At 41.7% G+C, this 25954-nt stretch overlaps 1 protein-coding gene and 1 pseudogene across 1 annotated transcript in view; one reads left to right on the top strand and one right to left on the bottom strand.

The window, feature by feature from the left end:
* The window catches only part of LOC110525573 (rasGAP-activating-like protein 1), a 42309-nt gene extending 24855 nt beyond the window's left edge, over positions 1-17454 (bottom strand). The window contains exons 1-12 of the mRNA XM_021605789.2: positions 17339-17454; positions 16970-17026; positions 14968-15081; positions 14453-14514; positions 8069-8198; positions 6235-6316; positions 5971-6111; positions 5702-5793; positions 4893-5010; positions 4305-4458; positions 1617-1681; positions 1251-1363 (exon numbers count right to left, since the gene is read on the bottom strand). Coding sequence (XP_021461464.2) covers positions 1251-1363; positions 1617-1681; positions 4305-4458; positions 4893-5010; positions 5702-5793; positions 5971-6111; positions 6235-6316; positions 8069-8198; positions 14453-14514; positions 14968-15081; positions 16970-17026; positions 17339-17448 — 1238 coding nt within the window. The 5' untranslated portion in view covers positions 17449-17454. The remainder of the gene's footprint in view (positions 1-1250; positions 1364-1616; positions 1682-4304; positions 4459-4892; positions 5011-5701; positions 5794-5970; positions 6112-6234; positions 6317-8068; positions 8199-14452; positions 14515-14967; positions 15082-16969; positions 17027-17338) is intronic.
* Positions 17455-18696: 1242 nt separating this feature from the next.
* Positions 18697-25131, top strand: LOC110525317 (annotated as a pseudogene).
* Positions 25132-25954: the final 823 nt, after the last annotated feature.

Genomic DNA, 25954 nt, shown 5'->3' with positions numbered 1-25954 from the left:
CGTGAAACAGAGTATGTTCCAATCCCGGATATGTCTTTGGAAAGCAACTCTTGCTCTGATTTTGTAGATTTTGTTAACTAGGGACTGGACATCAGCGAGTAATATACTCGGAAGCGGTGGGTGGTGTGCTCGCATCCGAAGCCTCACTAAAAGACCGCTCTGGCACCCTCTCCTCCGTTTTGGGTCAGCCTCTGGAATCAGTTCAAATGCCCTGGGGAGGTGCAGACAAAGGATCCGCTTTGGGAATGTCGTATTCCTGGTCGTAGTGCTGGTTGTGCTGGTAAGTTGACGTCTCTGTCACGCCTTGACCATAGAGAACCTTTTTATTGTCTATTTTGGTTAGGTCGGACTGTGACTAGGGTGGGTAATCTAGGTTGTTTTATTTCTATGTTGGCCTGGTATGGTTCCCAATCAGAGGCAGCTGTTTAGCGTTGTCTCTGATTGGGGATCATATTTAGGCAGCCATTTTCCCACTGGGTTTTTGTGGGATCGTGTTTTGAGTTAGTGCATGTAGCACCTCTGATGTTACGGTTCGTTGTTTGTTTCTTTTTTGGTTTGGAAGTTTCGCTTGAATAAATATGTGGAACTTTAATTACGCTGCGCGTTGATCCGTCTCTCCACACAACCGGGACAGTGTCTCTGATATCCGATCGTTCTTCCCAGCTGTATGTAATAACACAAGGTTTTCTGGGCTAATAATGTAAGTAAATGTAAATAACACATACAAAAAAATACTTCATAGTTTCCTAAGGACTAGAAGCGAAGCTGCCATCTCTATCGGCGCCATCTTGTCAATCAGGCGCCATCTTGTCAATCAGGTGCCATCTTATACATATCATGTCTCAATAGATCCCTCAGTGTTATTACGTCTGTGGAAACTTGAGCACTAATGTGGTACAGTAGATAGCAGGTTAAGTCTAATGAGATGTAGGATCAGTCTGTGTAAATGATCAGGTCTGGTCTGGGCAGATATAGGGATGATATATACTGGATATGGGTGGGTGTCAGAGATAGGCATCTCAGGGGGTTCTCTCTGGTTGCCAGGCAACAAACTTCCCCCATTTTTATATTCCTTTTTCATGTCTTGATGTTGTCGTCTCCAGTCACACTGTGGAGGAGGTGGGGATTATGCTATGATGCAAGTCTCATATACTGTAGATGTTATGGGTTGTTATCCAGGAAACTAGTGTATCTCTGAGGGTGTAAACAATCATCACACCTGTATTTCGACACCAGTATTTTCTGTTTACCTGGTTCTGTTCAGGTCAATTTTACACGGGTCCAGCTCAATGTACTTCTTCTCCTCAAAGATGCGGTTAATGATGGGCTTCAGGACCTCATGAAGGTACAGCATCCCCACAGCCTGCCAGTGCACAATACCTCACATTTAGAAAACATCCATTCAAAGCTATTTTATATATATCCAGTCAGTTTACACAGCTAATGCCAGTTATTCAGAACAACAATGGTTCTTAGATTTAAGTCATTCCCATGTCTTTAGGACTAGGCTATAGTGCTTTACTGTGAGACCGGGAAGAGCAAAGTGAGAATCCAGCTAACACGTTGGATTGACAGAGGGAGCATGCCCAGACAATATGATTAGAATTCCTACTCACCTTCATGAACTGTTCCATGGCCTTAGAAGCTAGAGAGTTGGACCGGAACAGGGTGTTTGGATCCACTGTCAGAGAGATACATTAAAGAGTAGAGGAATGTAGGCTATACATTTCAGGGACATCATATTTCTAAACCACTGTGTATGGGGCCAAGAGGAGTAATAAACCAAATACTGATCTTGGTCAACTAGGGCTACTTCAATACTAGCGCTAATCTAATTTCAAAGAGGACTTTCATTGACCCCATTTGCAACCGAAGTTACCTTTATCCTTGGAGGGAGGAACAATGATGTAGTCATAGTGATATGACCTATTGCCGGGCAAAATGTTTTATACTGAACAAAAATATAAACGCAATGTAAAGATCCCAGAAAATGTCCATAAGCACAAAAAGCTTATTTCTCTCAGATGTTGTGCACACATTTGTTTACACATTTGTTAGTGAGCATTTCTCCTTTGCCAAGATAATCCATCCACCTGTCAGGTGTGGCATATCAAGAAGCTGAATAAACAGCATGATCATTACACAGGTGTACCTTGTGAAGGGGACAATAAAAGGCCACTGTTTTGAGGGAGCATGCAATTGGCATGCTGACTGCAGGAATGTCCAGCAGAGTTGTTGCCAGATAATTGATTGTTAATTTCTCTACCATAAGTCGCCTTCAACATCATTTTAGAGAATTTGGAAGTACGTCCAACCGACCTCACAACGCTTACGATCACATGTAACCACGTCAGCCCAGGCACTCCACATCCGGTTCTTCACCTGCGGGATTGTCTGAGACCATTCACCTGGACTGCTGATGAAAGTGTGGTATGCACAACCAAATAATTTCTGCACAAACTGTCAGCTCATCTGCATGCTTGTTGTTCTCACCAGGGTCTTGACCTGACTGCAGTTTGGCGTCGTAACTGACTTCAGTGGGGAAATGCTCACCTTCGATGGCCACTGGCACACAGGAGAAGTGTGCTCTTCACGGATTAATCCTGGTTTCAACTGTACTGGGCAGATGGCAGACAGCATATATGGCGTTGGGTAGTTTGCTGATGTCAACGTTGTGAACAGAGCGCCCCATGATGGCGGTAGGGGTATGGTATCGGCAGGCATAAGCTACGAACAATGAACATAATTGCATTTTATCGATGGCAATTTGAATAGACAGAGATTCCAAATCCTGAGCCCCATTGTCGTGCCATTCATCCGCCACCATCACCTCATGTTTCAGCATAGTAATGCACATCCCCCATGTCGCAAGGATCTGTACACAATTCCTGGAAGCTGAATATGTCCCAGTTCTTCCATGGTCTGCATACTCACCAGACATGTCACCCATTGAGCCTGTTTGGGATGCTCTGGATCAATGTGTACGACAGTGTGTTCCAGTTCCCGCCAATATCCAGATACTTCACACAGCCATTGTAGAGGAGTGGGACAGCATTCCACAGGCCACAATCAACAGCATGATCAACTCTATGCAAAGGAGATGTGTCGTGCTGCATGAGGCAAATGGTGGTCACACCAGATACTGACTGGTTTTCTGATCCATGCCCCTACCCTTTTAAGCTATTTGTGACCAACAGATGAATATCTGTATTCCCTGTCATGTGAAATCCATTGATTAGGGCCTAATGAATTTATTTAAATTGTCTGATATTCTTACATGAACTGTAACAATAGTAAAATCTTTGAAATTGTTGCATATTGTGTAAATATTTTTGATCAGTGTAGTTGTAGGCCAGAAGCTCATTTGTGAGAAGAGAAGAGCTGCCTGCTCTTTTATGATATTAAAAAGGATGTTAAAAGTTTGTTCCACCACACTTCAGCATAAATTCATTTCTAGTTTTTTTTCTTACATATTTTTCTGTCACATTTTTCTACTCCCCAATATCTATTTTGATCTTATGATCAGCGAGCTCCATTTTTAGATCGTGTGGAGTTGCTATGGAAACTTTGCTTGTTATCACAAGCCACACTAACAGAAAGTGAAACAAAAAGAAGAGCACAACTAAACTCCTTATGACTTAGCCTGGGGACCCGAGTGGAGACAGGAACATAATTAATGAACACCCAGAATTTGTCAAACAACTGTAAGGATGAATAATTGCTGGAGGTCTGATTAATATAATGCTGCACAGCCCGCCCACACAGACAGACTGACCGTGGCTACTGCTGCGATTAGAGAGAGAGCGTCAAATCAGAGTTAAATACCAGCATTGCTTAGAGCCTCTGCAGGATACGCAGGAACAAGAGCAGGTGATCAACTGGGCTCTTTTTTAATCTGCCTAGCACATATACACTCAAAGTTCCTTCCAACACTGTCCACTACCTTAACCTACACACTGTCTGGTTGTTCACAGCTGCAAGATCCTTCCAACACTGTACACTACCTTAACCTACACACTGTCTGGTTGTTCACAGCTGCAAGATCCTTCCAACACTGTACACTACCTTAACCTACACACTGTCTGGTTGTTCACAGCCACAAGCTCCTTCCAAAACTGCCCATTACCTTAACCTACACAGTGTCTGGTTGTTCACAGCTACACATGGATTTTTTTCACTACATCCAAGAGACTCAGTGGTCATATAACCATGATTTTTGACAAGAGCATCTAGAAAAGCATTATGCTCAGGAATATGACTTTCCTGTCCTATGTTAAATTCCCCAGACAGCCAGTACATCTTACAGGTGTGGTTGACCTCGCGGGTGTTTAGGTAGTCCAGAAAGGGCACCACCAGGCCCCGCCCCAGGTAGATCTTGACCAGGGTCATGGCCACGTCCTGCCGGCTCTCCACTGTGGTCACCTCCTCCAACATGGTCAGGGGGCTGCCGTCCTCCACCTGGGGTGGGTCAGAGGGTGGAGACAGTCAGGGTCTATTAGCCAGGTGTTAATTTATGAGAGGAAGCTGGCTATGTGTCTGTCAGCCATGAGGCACAGTAGGCTCTATATACTGTATAAACTCTGTGGTGAAAGGATGTGGTTTATTGTAAGACATCTAAAGAAGTAAATATATTTTCATAGAAAGGAATCACGCACCATGGCATCTGTCGTTCTGCCACTGAACAATGCAGTTAACTCACTGTTCCCCGGTAGGCTATCATTGTAAATAAGAATTTGTTCTTAACTAACTTGCCGAGTTAAATAAAGATTAAATGTAACATTAAAAATGGCATGGAAAATGTAATACATTAGTTGTTCAACAAATCAGAAAAATATCCTGTAGAATTAGTTAATAACAATGGGTTGTGTATGTGACAGCAGTGTGATGTTGACCTCAGCAGGAGAGATGACTGACTGCACCAGCAGGTCAATGAGAGGCTGGTAGTACATGGAGGGAAGAATATGGTCCTCCACCAGACGCACCTTCAGTCGCAGCGCACCCAGCTTACCTCTGTGGACAGCGAGAGCAAGAGGCCTCAGAGACACTACAGTCATGACACTCTTAATTAAACAATACTCACAAGAAGTCCGCTTAGCACAAGAATGTTATAGCACAGGTAGTGCTGAGCATTACCAAGGGAATGTGCCCACACTATATTAGGTTTGGTGGCTTGATGTGCGACAACCACCCTGTAATGGTTATTTTTTTATAGTTTCCTGTCCCCTAACATATTGGGAATGACAGGCCTCTCTTCTGATAGTACCTTTTCATTCCTTCCCAAACAAGCACTCCCCCACTCTGTGTGTGTGTGTGTGTGTGTGTGTGTGTGTGTGTGTGTGTGTGTGTGTGTGTGTGTGTGTGTGTGTGTGTGTGTGTGTGTGTGTGTGTGTGTGTGTGTGTGTGTGTGTGTGTGTGCGTGCGTGTGCGTTTGTGCGTGTGTGTGCACGCACGTTGAAAAGGGAAATAGTAAAGAAAACATAAATAAAAATACATCTCGGACAGGACACCAGACAAACAACTGACGTCAATCGTGGCCTCTGGCATTAGAGGGGGACCAATATGTCCTCAAGTCATACTTAAAGTCACAAGCGACGTTTCAGATGAAGAAATATACATTAAAAAACACCCCCTCCCTCTCTCTCTTACACACACAAACCGATACACATCCACACAACTACACTAACACCCACACACTCCTTACCCAGCATCATCCTCATTGTTTCCCAGGGGCATCAGACGAAACCAACCCTGTACCAGAGGTGTCTTGTGCAGGCAAGCAAAAGGGATTTCCACCTGAACATGAAAACAGATAACCAATACATCATACACTAAACTGAAAAGGTATTATACCACCAAATATTTGTATTTGTAAAAGTATGAATGATTCTATATAGTAGAAATAAGTATACCGTGTCCTGACAGATTAACAACAGTATGAGGGATTGGACTTTAGGAACATAACCACTTCACCTTTCCCAGGAAGTCATTTTTGCCCACCATGTCCCAGTCCCAGACCTCCACTGTGACTGTCCCTCCCTCAGACAGCTCCTCTGTCTCAAGCTCCAACTCCAGGGTCTCACCCCAGTGTGGGTAACGAGTCTTTTTAATGATCTGACAGACAAACACAGAAGAAAAACATGTAATATACTATTTAACATAATCAGTCTTTGTCTCCGCTAAAGTTGATGATTCATTCAGACATGTACACGTTATTCAGCTCATCTCCCTCCTCACCGAAGTCTCTGCACTGTGGTTATTGAAGAGGATTCTGGCAAAGGGATCAGAGGTTCCAGAAATGTCTCTTGGTGCCAAGTCTCTAAGAGGTCAACAAACAGAAACACATCAGTGCATGAGCAACCCCTGACCTTTTACAGGGTGCTAGAATTATTAAATGAGTGGGGTGATATATGCATATATCATTCTCCTACATTTTACATTAGTCTGCCAAATCTAAAGATGAAAGATCTTTGAGGGGCTGTATAGTAGTAATAGTGAGATGGTAAGTGTAGTGAGATAGTAAATGTAGTCAGAAAGTGAGATAGTAAGTGTAGTGAGACAGTGAGATAGTAAGGACAGTGAGATAGTAAGTGTAGTGAGATAGTAAGGATAGTGAGATAGTAAGTGTAGTGAGATAATGAGATAGTAAGTGTGGTGAGATAGTAAGTGTAGTGAGTTGTGTAGAGACAGTGTAGTGAGATAGTAAGTATAACGTGGTAGTGAGATATTAAGTGTAGCGTCAGAAAAGTAGTAAGGATTGTGAGAACTGTAGAGAGTGAGATAGTAAGGGTAGTGAGATATTAAATGTAGTAAGATAGAAAGTGCGGTGAGATCGTAAGTGTAGTGAGATAGTGAAAAAGTATGTGTTGAGACTGAGATAGGGAGATAAAGTGTAGTGAGATAGTAAGTGTAGTGAGACAGTGAGATTAGTGAGAGAGTGTAGTGAGATAATGACTAGTGAGATAAAGAGATAGTACGTGTAGTGAAATAGTAAGTGTAGTGAGAAAGTTGGTGTGGTGAGATAGTGAGTGTAGTGAGAGTGAGTGTAGTGAAATAGTGAGTATAGTGGGATAGTGAGATAGTAAGCGTAGTGAGATTATATATTTAGTGAGACTGAGATAGTGAGTGTAGTGAGTGAGATAGTAATTGTAGTGACAATAAGTGTAGTGAGATGGTGAGACAGTCAGTGAAGTAAGTGTAGTGAGCTAGTGAGTGTAGCGAGATAGTAAGTGTAGTGAGAAAGTGAGTGTGTGGGGGGGGGGGGGGGGGGGCTTGTCTACAGGACACAAAGGCAAAGGAGCACCAGACATTCTAAAATCTGCTGTTTGATGCTATGTTTTCCATGCGGTGCTCTGCTTCCAAGAGAGAAAACAAAGTTGCTTCAACCCCTAATCTCAATTCTCTGGAACACTATGCTCATTGTTCTTGGTTGTCACCCTCTGTGCAGAGGTTAGCTGGAAGACTTCAGTGGAAAAATGTTAGGATTTCTTAGTAGAAAATAAATAAACTGAACCCCCTAATTTTAAACGTATGGCAGTGCTGAGAGAAGGCCAGATCTAGTTGGAAGCCCTCCTTCAGAGGGTATTGAGAATGTTACCAATGATTGCATAAAGCCTTCAGAAACAGCCAAGATGGATGGCGGCCATGCTCACAGTGCTCAGTCTCCATCCTCTTACTGAAGCCCTCTCAGGGACCTCTCTGCCTCTTATTTCTTATGGATGTCTCTGTGGCACGTTCCTTTTGCTAAATGAAATTAGCTTATCCTCCTCAAAATCTGCTTTCTGTAACTCTTTGGCTTTGGTGGCTGCTGACACTTCAACAGGCAGGTAAACACAATATCCTCTAGGGCTTGTATTTACTTTAAGAATAAAGGCGACAACAATAACATTGATTGCTGAGCATTGCAGATATTGTGAATTCATCCACAACACATTAGTCACTGTATGATGATCTGTCAAAGAGGATGAGCATTTTGCCAATCTTTTGAGATTGAAGAAGCAGTTATACATTTCAACAAGAGACCATAACAGCTTAAAGTCGCATCAATTAACCAATAAAGTATGTGTCTTACCTGGCCTCTATGAAATGGCATCGTAGTCCTATACCTTTGGCATCTCTGAGAAGCTCCAGACCAAAGTGGATCTCCCCCTGCACCTCCTCATCCGGGTCCACCCGGGTCAGATTCAGCCAGTTATCCAGCCCTGGACACAGGGGACATTACAACACATACAGTGCCTTCAGAAAGTGTTCACACCCTTTGACTCTTTCCACATTCTGTTGTGTTAAATTGAGATTTTTTTTGTCACTTGCCTACACACAATACCCCATAAAGTCAAAATGGAATTATATTTTTAGAAAAAAACTATTCAAATTAATAAAAAATGAAAAGCTGAAATGTCTTGGGTCAATAAGTATTCAACCCCTTTCAACCCCAAGCCTAAATAGTTCAGGAGTAAAATGTGCTTAACAAGTCACATAGACTCACTTTGTGCAATAACAATGTTTAACATGATTTTTGAATAACTTTTTATTTAACTAGGCAAGTCAGTTGAGAACAAATTCTTATTTACAATGACAGCCTTGGAAGAGTGGATTAACTTTGATCCACCAATCTTTCGGTTACTGGCCCAACACTCTAACCACTAGGCTAACTGCCACTCTTACCACTAGGCTAACTACCTCATCTCTGTACACAACACATAAACTCAGCAAAAAAAAAGAAACGTCCCCTTTTTCAGGACCCTGTCTTTCAAAGATAATTCATAAAAATCCAAATAACTTCACAGATCTTCATTGTAAAGGGTTTAATTAACTTATTATGGCTTGAGGGCAGTATTGAGTAGCTTGGGTGAATAAGGTGCCCAGAGTAAACTGCCTGCAACCAAGGCCCAGAAGCTAAGATATGCATATTATTCGATTTGGATAGAAAACACTCTGAAGTTTCGAAAACTGTTTGAATGATGTCTGTGAGTATAACAGAACTCATATGGCAGGCAAAAACCTGAGAAGAATTCCAACCAGGAAGTGGGAAATCTGAGGTTTGTAGTTTTTCAACTCTTTGCCTATCCAAGATACAGTTTAAATTTGGTCCGATTGCACTTCCTAAGGCTTCCAGTAGATTTCAACAGTCTTTAGAACCTTTTTTAGGCTTCTACTGTGAAGGAGGAGAAAATGAGAGCTGATTGAGTAAGAGGTCTGCCAGAGTGCCATGAGCTCATTTAGGCGCGCTCCCGTGAGAGCGTGAGAGCGCGCCTGCATTTCTAAAGACAAAGGAATTCTCTGGTTGAAACATTATTGAAGATTTATGTTAAAAACATTCTAAAGATTGATTCTATACATCGTTTGACATGTTTCTACGAACTGTAATGGAATTGTTTGACTTTTCGTCTGGCCTGCGAGTTTGTGAATTTGGATTTGTGAACTCAAGGCGCGAACAAAAAGGAGGTATTTGGACATAAATTATGGATTTTATCAAACAAAACAAACATTTATTGTGGAATTGGGATTCCTGGGAGTACCTTCTGATGAAGATCATCAAAGATAAGTGAATATTTATAATGCTATTTCTGACTTCTGTTGACTCCACAACATGGCGGATATCTGTATGGCTTGTTTTTGTGTCTGAGAGCCGTAGTCAGATTATTGCATGGTGTGCTTTTTCGGTAAAGCTTTTTTGAAATCTGACACAGCAGTTGCATTAAGGAGAAGTTTATCTAAAGTTCCATGCATAACACTTGTATTTTCATCACATTTATGATGAGTATTTCTGTAAATTGATGTGGCTCTCTGCAAAATCACCGGATGTTTTGGAAGCAAAACATTACTGAACGTAAAGCGCCAATGTAAACTGAGATTTTTGGATATAAATATGAACTATATCGAACAAAACATAAATGTATTGTGTAACATGAAGTCCTATGAGTGTCATCTGATGAAGATCATCAAAGGTTAGTGATTCATTTTATCTCTATTTCTGCTTTTTGTGGCTCCTCTCTTTGGCTGGAAAAATGGCTGTGTTTTTCTGTGACTAGGTACTGACCTAACATAATCGTTTAGTGTGCTTTCGTCGTAAAGCCTTTTTGAAATCGGACACTGTGGTGGGATTAACAACAAGTTTACCTTTAAAATTGTGTAAAATACTTGTATGTATGAGGAATTTTAATTATGAGATTTCTGTTGTTTGAATTTGGTGCCCTGCACTTTCACTGGCTGTTATCATATCGATCCTGTTTTTAAACACACCATGCTTGTTCAATGAACCATAAACAATTAATGGACATGCACCTGTGGAACAATCATTAAGACACTAACATCTTACAGACGGTAGGCAATTAAGGTCACAGTTAAAACTTATGACACTAAAGAGGCCTTTCTACAGACTCTGAAAAACACAAAAGAAAGATGCCCAGGGTCCCTGCTCATCTGCGTGAACGTGCCTTAGGCATGCTGCAAGGAGGCATGAGGACTGCAGATGTGGCCAGGGCAATAAATTGCAATGTCCGTACTGTGAGACGCCTAAGACAGCGCTACAGGGAGACAAGACGGACAGCTGATTATCCTCGCAGTGGCAGACCACGTTTAACAACAACTGCACAGGATCGGTACATCCGAACATCACACCTGCGGGACAGGTACAGGATGGCAACAACTGCCCGAGTTGCACAAGGAATGCACAATCCCTCCATCAGCGCTCAGACTGTCCGAAATAGGCTGAGAGAGGCTGGACTGAGGGCTTGTAGGCCTGTTGTAAGGCAGGTCCTCACCAGACATCACCGGCAACAACGTTGCCTATGGGCACAAACCAACCATCGCTGGACCAGACAGGACCGGCAAAAAGTGCTCTTCACTGACGAGTCATGGTTTTGTCTCACCAGGGTTGATGGTCGTATTCGCGTCCTCCTCCCTGATGTGGTACCCTTCCTGCAGGTTTTTCCTGACATGACACACCAGCATGACAATGCCACCAGCCATACTGCTCGTTCTGTGCGTGATTTCCTGCAAAGAGCGAAGAGCCCGGATCTCAATCCCATTGAGCACGTCTGGGACCTGTTGGATCGGAGGGTGAGGGCCAGGGCCATTCCCCCCAGAAATGTCCTTGAACTTGCAGGTGCCTTGGTGGAAGAGTGGGGTAACATCTCACAGCAAGAACTGGTAAATCTGGTGCAGTCCATGAGGAGGAGATGCACTGCAGTACTTAATGCTGCTTGTGGCCACACCAGTTATTGACTGTTACTTTTGATTTTGACCCCCCTTTGTTCAGGGACACATTATTCCATTTCTGTTAGTTACATGTCTGTGGAACATGTTCAGTTTATGTCTCAGTTGTTGAATCTTGTTATGTTCATATAAATATTTACACGTTAAATTTGCTGAAAATAAACGCAGTTGACAGTGAGGGGACGTTTCTTTTTTTGCTGAGTTTATAATTATCTGTCCGGCCCCTTAGTCGAGCAGTGAATTTCAAACACATATTCAACCACAAAGACCAGGGAGGTTTTCCAGTGCCTCGCAAAGAAGGGCACCTATTGGTAGATGGGTAAACATTTAAAAAGCAGAAATTGAATATCCCTTTGAGCATGGTGAAGTTATTATTTACACTTCGGATGGTGTATCAATACACCCAGCCACTACAAAGATACAGATTGTCTTTCCTAACTCAGTTGCTGGAGAGGAAGGAAACCGCTCAGGGATGTTACCATGAGGCTAATGGGGACTTTAAAACAGTTACGGAGTTTAATGGCTGTGATAGGAGAAAACTGAGGATGGATCAACAACATTGTAGTTATTCCACAATACTAACCTAATCGACAGCGTGAAAAGAAGGAAGCCTGTACAGAATAAAAAATATTGCAAACAGAATGTTGAAAGAATAATGTGCAAATATTGTACAATCCAAGTGTGCAAAGCTCTTACAGATTTAACCAGAAAGACTCACAGCTGTAGTTACTGCCAAAGGTGATTCTAACATGTATTGACTCAGGGGGTTGAATACTTATGTAATCAAGATATAATTAGTGTTTGACATCAAAAAAATATATATATATTTTGTAACAACAACTTTGTAACAACAAAATGTGGAAAAAGTCAATGGGTGTGAATTCTTTCTGAAGGCACTGTATGTGGCATTTAATAAAGCCTATCAGGGAAATTGTTGAAAACAGACAGCCTAGTACTATACCAATAATGCCTAGTGTCTCTAACGGGCAGTGCCATGCATGGCTCTGTTATTGTGAACATTTACTCAAACCTTAAACACATTCCCACTGATAAGTCCTCCCCTGGATAAATGTCTGGTACATATACAACATGATCAAAGGTATGTGGACACCTACTCATCGAATATCTCATTCCAAAATCATGGGCATTAATATGGAGTTGGTCCCCCCTTGGCTGTTGTAACAGCCTCCACTTTTCTGGGAAGGCATTCCACTAGATGCTGGAACATTGCTTCAGGAACTTACTTCCATTCAGCCACAAGAGCATTAGTGAGGTCAGGGCTCTGTGCAGGCCAGTCAAGTTCTTCCACACCGATCTCGACAAACCATTTCTGTATGGATCTCACTTTGTGCTTTGGCGCATTGTCATACTGAAACAGGAAAGGGCCTTCCCCAAATTGTTGCCACAAAGTTGGAAGCACAAAATCTTGTAGAATGTTATTGTATGCTGTAGCGTTAAGATTTCCCTTCACTGGAACTAAGGGGCCTAGCCCAAACCATGACAAACAGCCCCAGACCATTATTCATCATCCACCAAACTTTACAATTGGCACTATGCATTGGGCAGGTAGCGTTCTCCTGGCATCCGCCAAACCCAGATTCGTCCGTCGGACTGCCAGATGGTGAAACGTGATTCATCACTCCAGAGAACGCAGTGCCACGGCTCCAGAGTCCAATGGCGGTGAGCTTTACACCACTCTAGCTGACGCTTGGCATGAAATGGAAACCCATTTCATGAAGGTCCCGGCGAACAGTTATTGTGCTGACATTACTTCCAGAGGCAGTTTAGAACTCGTTAGTGAGTGGTGCACCCGAGGACAGAAGATTTTTACACGCTATGTGCTTCAGCACACAGCGGTCCCATTCTGTGAGCTTGTGTGGCCTACCACTTCACCTCTGAGCCGTTGTTGCTCCTAGATGTTTCCACTTCACAATAACAGCACTTACAGTTGACTGGGACAGCTCAAGCAGGGCAGAAATTTGAAAGGTGTCATCCTTTGACGGTGCAACATTGAAAGTCACTGAGCTCTTCAGAAAGGCCATTCCACTGCCAATGTTGTCTATGGAGATTGCATGGATGTGTGCTGGATTGTATAAACCTGTCAGCAACGGGTGTGGCTGAAATAGCCGAATCCACTAATTTTAAGGTGTGTCCACATACTTTTGTATATATAGTATCAAAAGACAAGAGGATTGTTTGTGTGTGATAATATGAGGACTGGTGCTGACATTTCTGGTTGAGATACAAGGTGGTGAGGGCAGTAACTTCAGTTTCACAGCCAAAAGAGGAGAGAATTCCTAAGATCCTGTGAAGGAGTTGTTGACTCAGTGGCAACATGTTGCAGTGAATCAGGACTGAATGCAGAATGTTCCCTGGAGCGAGACATTGGTATAAGACACTAACTAACAGAGAAAGTGTCACATTTGCTTTTGTGTAGTGTCAAAACACATTCAAAGTAACAATATCATTCTTATTCCCGGTTGCCATGGATAAGGAAAAGCACAGCAAAGACATGATTGCTATATATTCGAACTAATTCCCACATTAAAAGTTACTGTAGGAGAGTCAGGTGTGCTGTGGTGAAGGAAGGCGCAGGCTGGCTGTTTGAAAAGCTTTCGGTTGCTTCTTACAGACTACAGTGGTGTTTTAAACAAAAGGACAGCTGCACTGTACAATGCATGATCCTGGAGTTGATGCAAACCCTGACTCAAGAAGCAATCCTGCAAACAAATGTAACCATGTACAGGCCATTCTCTCCCTGTTTGTACGCTGTCCAATGAGAAGGAAGCTGTTTGGCTCATAGGGACGAATCAGTAGGGAAGAGTATGTGATAGTATGTGTATATAGTATGTAATAGTATGTGTATATCAAACTAACAAGCATAGCAGTCAGAAAATGAATCTCTAAATTAACCTATGGATTTGTGAGAACACACTGGCAACCTTTCCCAGCAACAGGATCTAAAAAAGACCCAGCTCTTCAATCACAGTGACCTACATGGCAGAGCCTTACTCGGAGTCATGGGAATAACCCCTCTCTGATGACCCTTTGCTCTTTTGGTTTACCCTCTCTAGCATGGCACAGACAGAGAAGTAGACCCACAACCGTAGCGTGACAATTCTATAAATCAATAAGCATTTAGATGTGTTTCTGTGCTGGTAGTTTTTCCCATCATCTCAGTGCCACCCACTCATTTAAAGCCACAAACAGTATTGTGACATATAGTGATCAGGTTTACCTTTAACCTTGGCCCCGATGGTGTCTTTGCTCAGCGATATCTTTCCAATGATGTCATCATGGCTAGGGCAAAAAAAAGGGAGAACATATGTCACAATTAACAAAAATGTCTAATTGAAAATAAGGGTGTTCACATAAGGTATTTCTCAAAAAAGGACTTAACATCCTATAAAGTGACCTCATAATACAGTAAGAATATATGCATAGACTGAGGAGGTTGTTGATCAGGAGACTGAGATAGTATTTCATTTCTCAATCTGTGGTACCATCTGTATGTTGATGTTTGTTTATTGAAAGCTTTCAGGTTTTTCCAAAACACACATCCATGATTCTTCACCCAGTCAGTCTGGATACAAAACTCTAAAATCACAGCCTCTGGTAAACAAGCCAACACTGTTCAATTACAAAACTATGATAACTCTACCGGTTATACCCTGTTTATACACAATTATCAACGAACTTGTCGACACAAACACTACAATAATTCTCTCTGACAGCTGTTGAAGACCATCTTACCCAATGGTGTCCTCATCCATGACATAGAAGGAGAGCGAGTGGAACCCCGTCGGGAGGTGCAGGGTGTATTCTTCTCCCCAGAAAGGGTTGAGGTTCTTCCACACTGTGGCTGTCCTGCAAGATAACATTGCAAATAATAGGGACCGTAACCACAGCAAGTACTACATGACCCTTATTTCTTATTCATAACCATAATCCCTTTCATTGTGAATGTCAGTAACAATGAAAGACAACAATCTACAATGAAGGCTGTGTGCGGAATATTGTGAAGTGTTGAAAGTAATGATACGGTGACAGAATAACAATGCAATAACTTCAAAAGGCAGTGTGTGGAATAACAAAATACAAGTCTATATGCAATCATTTTTAAATCTGCCTTTTCATTATGAAACATTAACTACTGCAAATGCTCTAACCATAAACTGGAGATTGCAAACCTGCTGTCTAGACATGAAATTGAGGAATGACTTCAACATCATGTCCTCTATGCCAATGGGTAGCAGGAAGGTCTATTTTCATCAGTAATGTGCATCCCTTTATTACAATGAAACTCTGTTTTTCCAGACACCATTACCCCACAGCAGGGTCAAAGCACCAAGGTGTCCAGAAAGCACACAGTCAATGAGTCAGTGAGCTGATAATGAGCCAGCCAGAGACTAATGCAGATCTCTGCAGTCAGTCAACCCTCCAACTCCTCTCATTGTGGGAGAGGAAACAACTAAATGAAAAGACAAAACAAATGCATTTTATAAACCGCTGAAACATCAGTTTGTCAGAAAATAGATGTTGGGAGTCTTGATTAGCCGGGGGTTCTTTTTATTTATTTTTTTACCCCCCTTTTCATGGTATCCAATTGTTAATAGTTACTGTCTTGTCTCGTCGCTACAACTCCCGTACGGGCTCTGGAGAGACGAAGGTCGAGAGTCATGCGTCCTCCGAAACACAACCAAACCAAGCCGCACTGCTTCTTAACACAGCGCGCATCCAACCCGGAAGCCAGCCGCACCAATGTGTCGGAGGAAACACCGTACACCTAGCGAACTGGTTAGTGTGCACTGCGCCCGGACCGCCACAGGAGTCGCTAGCGCGCGATGAGACAAGGATATCCCTACCGGCCAAACCCTCCCTAACCCGGACGACGCTAGGCCAATTGTGCGTCGCCCCATGGACCTCCCGGTCGTGGGCGGCTGCGACAGAGCCTGGGCTCGAACCCACAGTCTCTGGTGGCACAGCTAGATCACTGCGCCACCCGGGAGGCCTTAGCCGGGAGCTTTGATTAACTCGTTAGTCATTCCACATGAGGACAATGCGACAGGTAATGAACCAGGGAACATAGTTCCCAAAAGACAACAAATGAAACATATGGGACATTTATATACAGAGTATACTTGTGTGAACACACACACAGCCAAACCCAGGGCAATGCACGGCATGAACCATCAGCCTTCCATGCCCCTGCCTGGAGCCGGGAATGGGAATGGGAGCTCCCTGCAATAATTCATGCCCCCTCTCCATGGTTACCTACTGGTGTCTTAAAGGCCAGCCCTGGATCAGGTTCAATTGCACTTGGGGGGCTTAACCTAAGAACACCACAGTCCTTATCAGTGATCACACACCTAGCCTACTATACCACACTCCTGCCATGCTAGCCTGTATAAAACATAGCGGGGTACCCAAAGTCCAGCAACCGACTCCTTCATTATACATCCTGTTCCTATCCTGTTCTGAATTCAACATGTGTGAGAGCAATCAGAGGTTTGGCATAGAGTAAAGACAACATGATAGGATACAACACTGTTTCCTATGAACTGATAAATATGTTTTGCCATTGTATTAACAGTAGGGCCCTATCAGTTTTAACGTTTTTGGCAGCCGCATGCCACTTGCTGTCACATACAATTCTGAAGTAAACATTTAGCCCATTTATCAATCACATTTGAAAAACAGTCAAATTAAGCAGCAAACAAAACAAGAATGCATATGACTGATATGATGGACTCACCTGGCCACAACTTCATTGTCAACTTTTACAATGCAGTATGGGTCACTGGTCCCAGAGCTTGACAGATAAAAAATATATATATGTTTAAAGATGGAATGAAGGTAGCAGAGGAATCCTACAGATATGCTATTCCCTTATCATTTGCGAAATACATTATTGATAGAAATATCTTAAACACCTGTCAAGTCTAGGCTACTTGGAGTCACATTTTACCACCAATATCTCAATAAGTGCTGTAAAACAAAGGTATTCTAAACTTCCAAACAAGTGTACATCCTAGTATACGAGTACTTCACATAACGAGAAACATAAATAAGCAAATAGGAGTAATTGCTGCCTGTGGAATAAGTACAATGAAGACATACTTACACGTCTTTGACTGGTAGGCTCCTGCCCTCTACAATACGGAAATATAGGGATGTGTTTTTGGCCATTTTTGACAAATGAGAATGGTTTTGCCACTTATTTAATCTGCACATCCGTGATCCTTTCAACGGTGCTCCCTATGGTGCTCGCCTCCTCCGCAACTGGGTCCTCTTCATTTCTGGCACCTTTTGCGCATGACGGCGTATCGTGCCTATGTTATAATCAATGATCTATCTTTTTCAATGTACAGTAGGCTTATTTGATACAGAATTAACAGCAACGTTGCAAATTTATAAGAGTACGGTAAGTAAAGTAAGCAAACAATGTTATAAAATGTTTGGGTGGAAACAACCCAAGGAAAAACAAAATATGTAAAGTATAGTGCCAATTACTAATTACTGCCATTTACTTTCCTAATTTGGGTCATTTGAAGAAAATAATCATCCCATGCGTTCTTTTTTCATTTCCAGATGAAATTGGCATTTGTAGCCTATATCATACTACTATTTTACAACAAAAAATGCAGTGGCTACTTTTAAAAACATTACATCTTTAGGCGTCATTGCCTTCTCATCAATCTACACACGATTTGCCGAAATGACACGACACGATCAACCTGTGGAAACTGTGGAATCTTCGCTCGATTGACAGTGTACAGCGCGCGCCATCTGGCGGACGAATTTAGCTCCTGCTAGTTCTCGCGACCCCTACACTTGCTTTTGTCGCATATTTCCATTTAACGTATCTTTGCTAATATGATAAATACCACGAATGATGACAAAACTGCAATTAAATAAAAGTAATAAATAAAGTCTAAAATATTAATTACAAGCAGGTATCTTATAGATAACAAACCCTTCCATGGGTAGTGCTAATATGAATCCTTGGCCCTACTCTAAACCATAACCCTAACCGCTACCCTTACCCTAACATTAACCATTTTAAATGTCAACTTCAACGGGGTTATGTCAGAGTTGAGACCTCCCAAGCACAGGAGGTTGGTGGCACCTTCATTGGGGAGGACAGGCTTGTTTGTGGTAATAGCTGGAGCAGAATTAGTGAGATGAACATAGTTTCCATGTGTTTGATGCCATTCCATTTGCTCTGTTCCAGCCATTATTATGAACCGTCATAGTCTCAGCAGTCTTCTGTGGTTCCAAGGATTTGGTTTAGACTTTTTTGTCCTTTCACAGGCAGAGCACCCGAGCATCAGTCGCTAGCCTCCAACTACAGCAGGAATGCACACTATTTTGTGTATACTGCATTTTGATGAACTTCTAAAGATAACTGTAGCTAGGTACCTATGTGGTTCCTCAAAGCTTTTACAGTAAAGGGTTTGCTAAATGCTAATAACCTATGCTATGGCTGAGAGTAAAGCTAGCTAGCTAGCAAGCATGTTTGATTGCTAGCACGGATCTAGCTGAGAAAACTAAACTCCCATACATCAGAACTACAAACACTTATCAAAGATTTGCCCAGGTAACCATCCCAACCCAGCATCATTGGAGAATCTCAATTGCATTTCCTTCATTTCTCGCTTCCTCTCTCCTCGCCGCCTCCACATTTTAAAACCCATTGGATGAGAAGGTCAGATGTCCCTTCCCATAGACTTTTTGCTTTGAGAAGGTGAGGAGAGAGGGCACGAGGAATCAAGAAAATTCAATTGAGATTCTCCCTGTGTCTTACGTGCGTTCATGGTTCCTAACTATTTACAGTTGTTAGATGTCAGAAGCATGTCAGAATTTTTTTATTGGACAAGTTTAGGTAGAACCACGCCATTTCGGTCGTTTTGGTTCCTAGTGAATAGGGAGTTACAGAAACGTGACTTGACCTCTGTTTCCAGGTCCAGGAAGTAATCTCTGTTTATTGTTTTTACCCCCATGTCCAGCTCCTTCCAGCAGCGCCTATCCTACACCACACTGAGTGACCTGGCTCTGAGACTCATAGATGGAACAGTGTATGATATAGTTTAGGGACTCCTGGATGTCCAGCACCTGAATCTGTACAACCAGAGACAAAATTTGCACTGTGAGCATCAAGGTCTCTCTGTCTTTAGGTTTCACATGTTCTCTGTCTTATCATAAAACACTTGAGTGTATGTTAGTGTGGCATTATACAAGGGATCTGAGGGATTTCACCATTACAATGTCTCAATATTATCTTCCTCATGCCCAGTACTCAAGCAGGATTTGATTCGTAAGCATAAAGAAACCCTGCAGGTTTGCAAGTCACATTGTAGTTATGAAAACAAATAGACAAGGAGAAACAGGAGTATGGAATTGACAAAGCATCATACCATTATTAAAATTCAGTTTGTGGACTGACTGCAAACACATGTTATTGATGTGCTGTTAAATGATCCCAAACATCCTTCTATATCACAGCCACAGAACTGATTTATATTGTTCATGTCTGAGGACATCATTGTCTCTATCAGGCTCTGGAGATTCAAGTGAGAGAGGAACAGATGATGGATGACAAGATTTTGGTGGAGATGGACCAAAAGGTTATAAACCAGCAGAACACCAGGGTTCTAAGTAACCACCAATCCCCAGTTGAATCAACACTTTGTAAATGTACATTCTAGTGCATATGGCAGATACATGAACACAATGATGCAATGTCCTTGTGTGCCTCTGTAACAGATACCCAGCAAAGACAAGAAGACTGGTCTCTGCATCAGTGTAACAGATGTGATCGTACTTCGTAACTGTCATGCGCTGTGTTTTTAAAGAATGGACTGTCCAGCCAGTGATCCCAGGTGATTGTTGTTTATTCTGACAATAGACACAAGACAATGATTTATCAATGACCCAAGCCCAGCTCAGATAATCCCTAACATTGTGACGCAGTGTGGTCATAATGCTTCTGCAAATGTACATTACACCAGAGGTGTCGGTAGACACAATGTAAGTAACATCATGTATGTTCCTCTAACTGTTCTGAGTGCCTCTGCTGATCCTACAGCTACTGTATGCAGTAATCATGTGCCTACGAACCCTATTTATACTGTTAGCACTGAGCCGGTGTGCCCTAAGAGGAAATCCACTGTGTGCAGCTCACCCTGCACTAGCATGAAGAACATGAGCACATCTACTGCTGCTAAGCTTCCGAGTAAAGCAATAAAAACAAGTAAGCATCCCATAAGAAAAGTGCTCAAAATAGCCCATGTTAACAAATGTAGCTTAAGCTCAATAAGTTGCTAGTAACAGATGACATTCATATTCTGACTATCTCTGAAACTCATTTAGATAATACCTTTGATGACACAGCGGTAGCAATACAAGGTTATAACATTTACAGAAAATATAGAAATGCCAATGGTGGAGGTGTTGCTGTATATATTCAGAACCACATTCCTGTAACAATTAGAGAGGATCTCATGTCAAATACCAATGAAGTAATATGGCAGCAGGTTCATCTGCATCACCTAAAGCCCATTCTGGTGCGAAGGTGCTACAGACCATCAAGTGCTAACAGTCAGTATCTGGATAACATGTGTGCAATGCCTGATAATGTATGTGATGTCAATAAAGAGCTTAACTTTCTGGGTGATTTAAATATTGACTAGCTTTCACCAGGCTGCCCACTCAAGAGAAAGCTTCAAACTGTAACTAGTGCCTACATCCTGGTTCAGGTTATCAATCAACCTACCAGAGTAGTTACAAACAGTACAGGAATTAAATCATCAACATGTATTGATCACATCTTTACTAATGCTGCAGAGATTTGTTTGAAAGCAGTAACCAAATCCATTGGATGTAGTGATCACAATATAGTAGCCATATCTAGGAAAACCAATGTTCCAGAGGCTGGGCCTAATATTGTGTACAAGAGGTCGGTAGACACAAGTTTTGTAGTGATTCCTATATTGTTTATGTAAAGAATATTTGTTAGTCTGTGGTGTGTAAAGAGTAGCAAACAGACACTGCACTTGACACATTTATGAAATTGCTTATTCCAGTTACTAATAAGCATGCACACATTAAGAGAATGACTGTAAAAACTGTTAAATCCCTGTGGATTGATGAGGATATATAAAATTGTATGGTTGAGAGGGATGAGGCAAAAGGAATGGCAAATAAGTCTGGCTGCACAACCGATTGGCAAATGTATTGCAAATTGAGAAATCATGTGACTAAACTGAATTAAAAGAAGAAGAAACTACACTATGAAACAAAGATAAATGACATAAAGAATGATAGAAAAAAAGCTTTGGAGCACCTTAAATTAAATTTTGTGGAAAAAAGCAAACTCAGCTCCATCAAACTTAGCGATGCCATGCCAGCAACAAATGCTGACACTACACATCCAAGTATACAGTATCTGACCAAATTATGAAAGACAAGCATTGTAATTTTGCATTCCATAAAGTAAAATACCTTATGGAACAGCGGGGACTGTGAAGCAACACAAACAGGCACAGACACATGCATACACACACACACACACGATAACATGCGCACTAGATTGTACTGTAGATATGTGGTAATGGTGGAGTAGGGGCCTGATGGCACACAGTGTGTTGTGAAATCTGTGAATGTATTGTTATGTTTTTAAAGCTGTATGAACTTTCCTGGACCCCAGGAAAAGGTTAGCTGCTGGCAGCAACTAATGGGGATCCATAATAAATACAAATACATTAGATGTGCAGGACAACACTATGTTGATGGCTGTAGATTCGTGATTCGCCTGTTAGCATGGAAATAACTGAATTAGCAGGGGCTAATGCGACGTTACATCTCAAGCATGCTAGCTAACTCGCTCTTACACAACAACATACAAAGGCACATCTGTCACGTTCTGACCTTAGTTCCTTTGTTTTGTCTTTGTTTTAGTATGGTCAGGGCGTGAGTTGGGGTGGGCAGTCTATGTTCTTTTTTCTATGATTTGGGATTTCTGTGTTTGGCCTGGTATGGTTCTCAATCAGAGGCAGCTGTCAATCGTTGTCCCTGATTGAGAACCATACTTAGGTAGCCTGTTTTCACCCTTGAGTTGTGGGTGATTATTTTCTGTTCTGTGTATTCACCGTACAAGACTGGTTCGTTTCGTTCGTTGTCACTTTATTGTTTTGTTTCAGTGTTCGATTGTTCTATTAAATCAATATGGACACTTAACACGCTGCGCTTTGGTCCTCCGATCCTTCCTACTACTCCTCCTCGTCAGAAATGTGTTTACATCCCTGTCAGTGAACATTTTATCCTTCAACAAGAAAATCCATCCACCTAACAGGTGTGTCATATCAAAAAGCTGATTAAACGGCATGATCATTACACAGGTGCACCTTGTGCTGGGGCCAATAAAAGGCCTCTCTAAAATGTGCCATTTTGTCACACAACACAATGCCATAGATGTCTCAAGTTTTGTAGGAGCATGCAATTAGCATGCTGACTACAAGAATGTCCACTAGAGCTGTTGACAGAGAATTTAATGTTAATTTCTCTACCATAATCCGCCTCCAATGTCATTTTTGAGAATTTGGCAGTATGTCCAACCGACCTTCACAACCGCAGACCACATGAATGGCGTCGTGTGGGCGAACAGCTTGCTGATGTCAAAGTTGTGAACAATGAGCCCCATGTTACAGACAATGAACACATTTACATTTTATTGATGTCATTTTGAATGCACAGAGATACCGTGACGAGACCCTGAGGCCCATTGTCGTGCCGTTAATCAGCCGCCATCCCCTCATGTTTCAGCATGATATTGCACGGCCCCATGTCGCAAGGATCTGTACACAATTCCTGGAAGGAGAAAATGTCTCAGTTCTTCCATGGCACGTGTACTCACCAGACATGTCACCCATTAAACATGTTTTGGATGCTCTGGATCGATGTGTACAACATTCATTCATTCCTTGTGCTGTTGGACTACTAAATGCAAAGTAAATTGTATCGGTATATGTACTTATCTATCTAGTGCAGTTGGGACAGTGGTTGTTTGTGAGTGAATCAATTAATGTCCTCTATGTTGTTAGTGTATGCAACATGATGGACTGACTGGTTTAAATGTGTATGATGTTAGAATGTATGTATATGTGATTATTTTAATGGAGGTGATGCCAAACAAATGTCCATCCTAGATGGACAATGAAGTTTTATTCTATTCTATTCTACTCTCGCCAATATCCAGCAACTTCACACAGCCATTATAGAGGAGCGGGACAACATTTTACAGGCCACAATCAACAGCCTGATCAACTCTATGTGAAGGAGACGTGTTGCGCTGCATGAGGCAAATGGTGGTCACACCAAACACTGACTGTTTTTCTGATCCACCGCCCCCACCTTTAGTTAAAGGTATTTGTGACCAACAGATGCATATCTGTACTTCCAGTCTTGTGAAATCTTGTCCAGTCTTGTGAAATCCATAGATTAGGGCCTAATGAATGTATTTAAATTGACTGAATGTATTTAAATAAACTGAAACTCAGTAAAATCTTTGAAATTGTTGCATGTTGTGTTTATATTTTTTTCAGTATGCATATAGAGTACCAGTCACAAGTTTGGACACATCTACTCATTCAAGGGTTTTTCTGCAAAGGATTAGTTCATTACCAGCCCAAATAAATGCTTCACAGAGTTCAAGTAACAGACACATCTCAACATCGACTGTTCAGAGGAGACTACGTGAATCAGGCCTTCATGGTCGAATTGCTGCAATGTTTTGTGAGACGCATAGTAGGTGAACGGATGATCTCCGCATGTGTGGTTCCCACGATGAAGTATGGAAGAGGTGTGATAATGTGGGGGTGCTTTGCTGGTGACACTGCAATGATTTATTTAGAATTCAATGCACACTTAACCAGCATGGCTACCACAACATTTTGCAGCGATATGCCATCCCGTCAAGAAGGAGAGTGATCAAATGACCTGGCCTCCACAATCACCTGATCTCAACCCAATTGAGATGGTTTTGGATAAGTTGGACTGCAGAGTGAAGAAAAAAGCATCCAATAAGTGCTCAGAATATGTGGGAACTTCTTCAAGACGGTTGGAAAAGCATTCCAGGTGAAGCTGGTTGAGAGACTGCCAAGAGTGTGCAAATCTGTCATCCTGGCAAAGGCTGGATAAATATAAAATATATTTTGATTTGTTTAACACTTGTTTGGTTAATACATGATTCCATATGTGTTATTTCATAGTTTTGGTGTTTTCACTATTACCCTACAATGTATAAAATATTAAAAATGAAGAAAAACCAGTGAATGAGTTGTGTCCAAACTTTTGACTGGTACATTTCCTACATAAGCTCATACTCATAACCAGATGTCTATTCTACCAAACATGATAGATGTAGTTTGTTATCATTCTAATGTTGAAGTAATCTTGATTTTTTTAGTGAAATATGTGCCTTGAGTCCTAAAGAGAAAGGATTTGTAGTTTAAAGTGTTGTAAGCTAAGTGCACTGCCAGCGGGGTCAAGGGGTGAAACACAGATTGCAGTGTAGGAAAATGTCCAATAGATGGTGGTAGAGTCTCTCTGTCTCCACAATTGAAATAGCCTTGCTACACTACAGGATTAGCCAAAGAATACCATTATTGTAGGGTTTAAGCTGTTTCACTGGAAGCATATCCTAGAGGCAGTAGAGTGCAAGCCACTTTTCAGTGTTTTTGGGCGTGCGCCATGTGTAGAATTCTTCTTCTTGCAGAACTGCGCTGCTCGTTGACAATAATGGCTCGGAGGTTTCATGTTCCCTTCTTGTCATTTGAGGAGTTGACAATGCAGATGAACCGGCTCAAAGGGATACTTAAACTTCTACAGAAAGAGTCCCAGTAAGGAGGCCTGTCCTGAGAGATAGACAGACAGATAGACAGGGTCTGATTGTGTGAAAGCACTGGAATCTATGTAGAAATGACTGGTTATGGATGACAATGGGGCTGTGAAGAGAGTGCAGGAATTTGAAGAATCACTGAAGGCTGTAGATACTTTTGCATTTGTGTTGCCACTCAGTCACACAGATGCTAAATGGAAATAAGTAATCTTATCCATCCAACTTATCATGTTTGTGATATTTTTTTTTACAAAGATGTTATTCATGTTTACCATGATTTTGCCCTCTGTAAAATGTGATCATGAAGTAAAAGATATTTATTTGATTGTGACTCATTGTTTCATTATTAGTCTAGTTGAGTGACAATAGGCAAAACATTGGGTAAAGGGTATTTAAATGTACTAGTACTATACAATCATAGATGATTTGAATGTCATTTGTATGCTAATACTGTAGCATCCAGTTATTGTTATTATGGTAGATGAAAACCAACCCTTTTGACAACTTTACTTTAGGCATATGTTACCGTGCAGTCAAAAACGTGATTGTCCTGTGTTTTATATATTTCCACTCTAAAATAATACTGTGAAATTGTGATAATGATAATGCTCGTTTAGCATAAGAGCTGTTTGCAATTTCAGCCTGATTTGTGGGATGGAGTTTTGGCCATCAGGCTTGCCCTCCCACTCAGACCACTACCAGACAGTCTTAGCTAAATTCTTGCTTGGGAAATTGCTCTTTGCTAAAAAGCTATTGAAAACAATCACAGTAAGGTACTTCATTGTTACCCAGAAATTATTTGAAATTAAGATAAAAACGTCTGCATTGGACCTTTAAACGCTG

Source organism: Oncorhynchus mykiss, chromosome 6, assembly GCF_013265735.2.
Source record: "Oncorhynchus mykiss isolate Arlee chromosome 6, USDA_OmykA_1.1, whole genome shotgun sequence".
Taxonomy (NCBI): domain Eukaryota; kingdom Metazoa; phylum Chordata; class Actinopteri; order Salmoniformes; family Salmonidae; genus Oncorhynchus; species Oncorhynchus mykiss.
The sequence above is the reverse complement of the archived record's forward strand: the minus strand, read 5'-3'. Positions and strand labels throughout refer to the sequence as shown.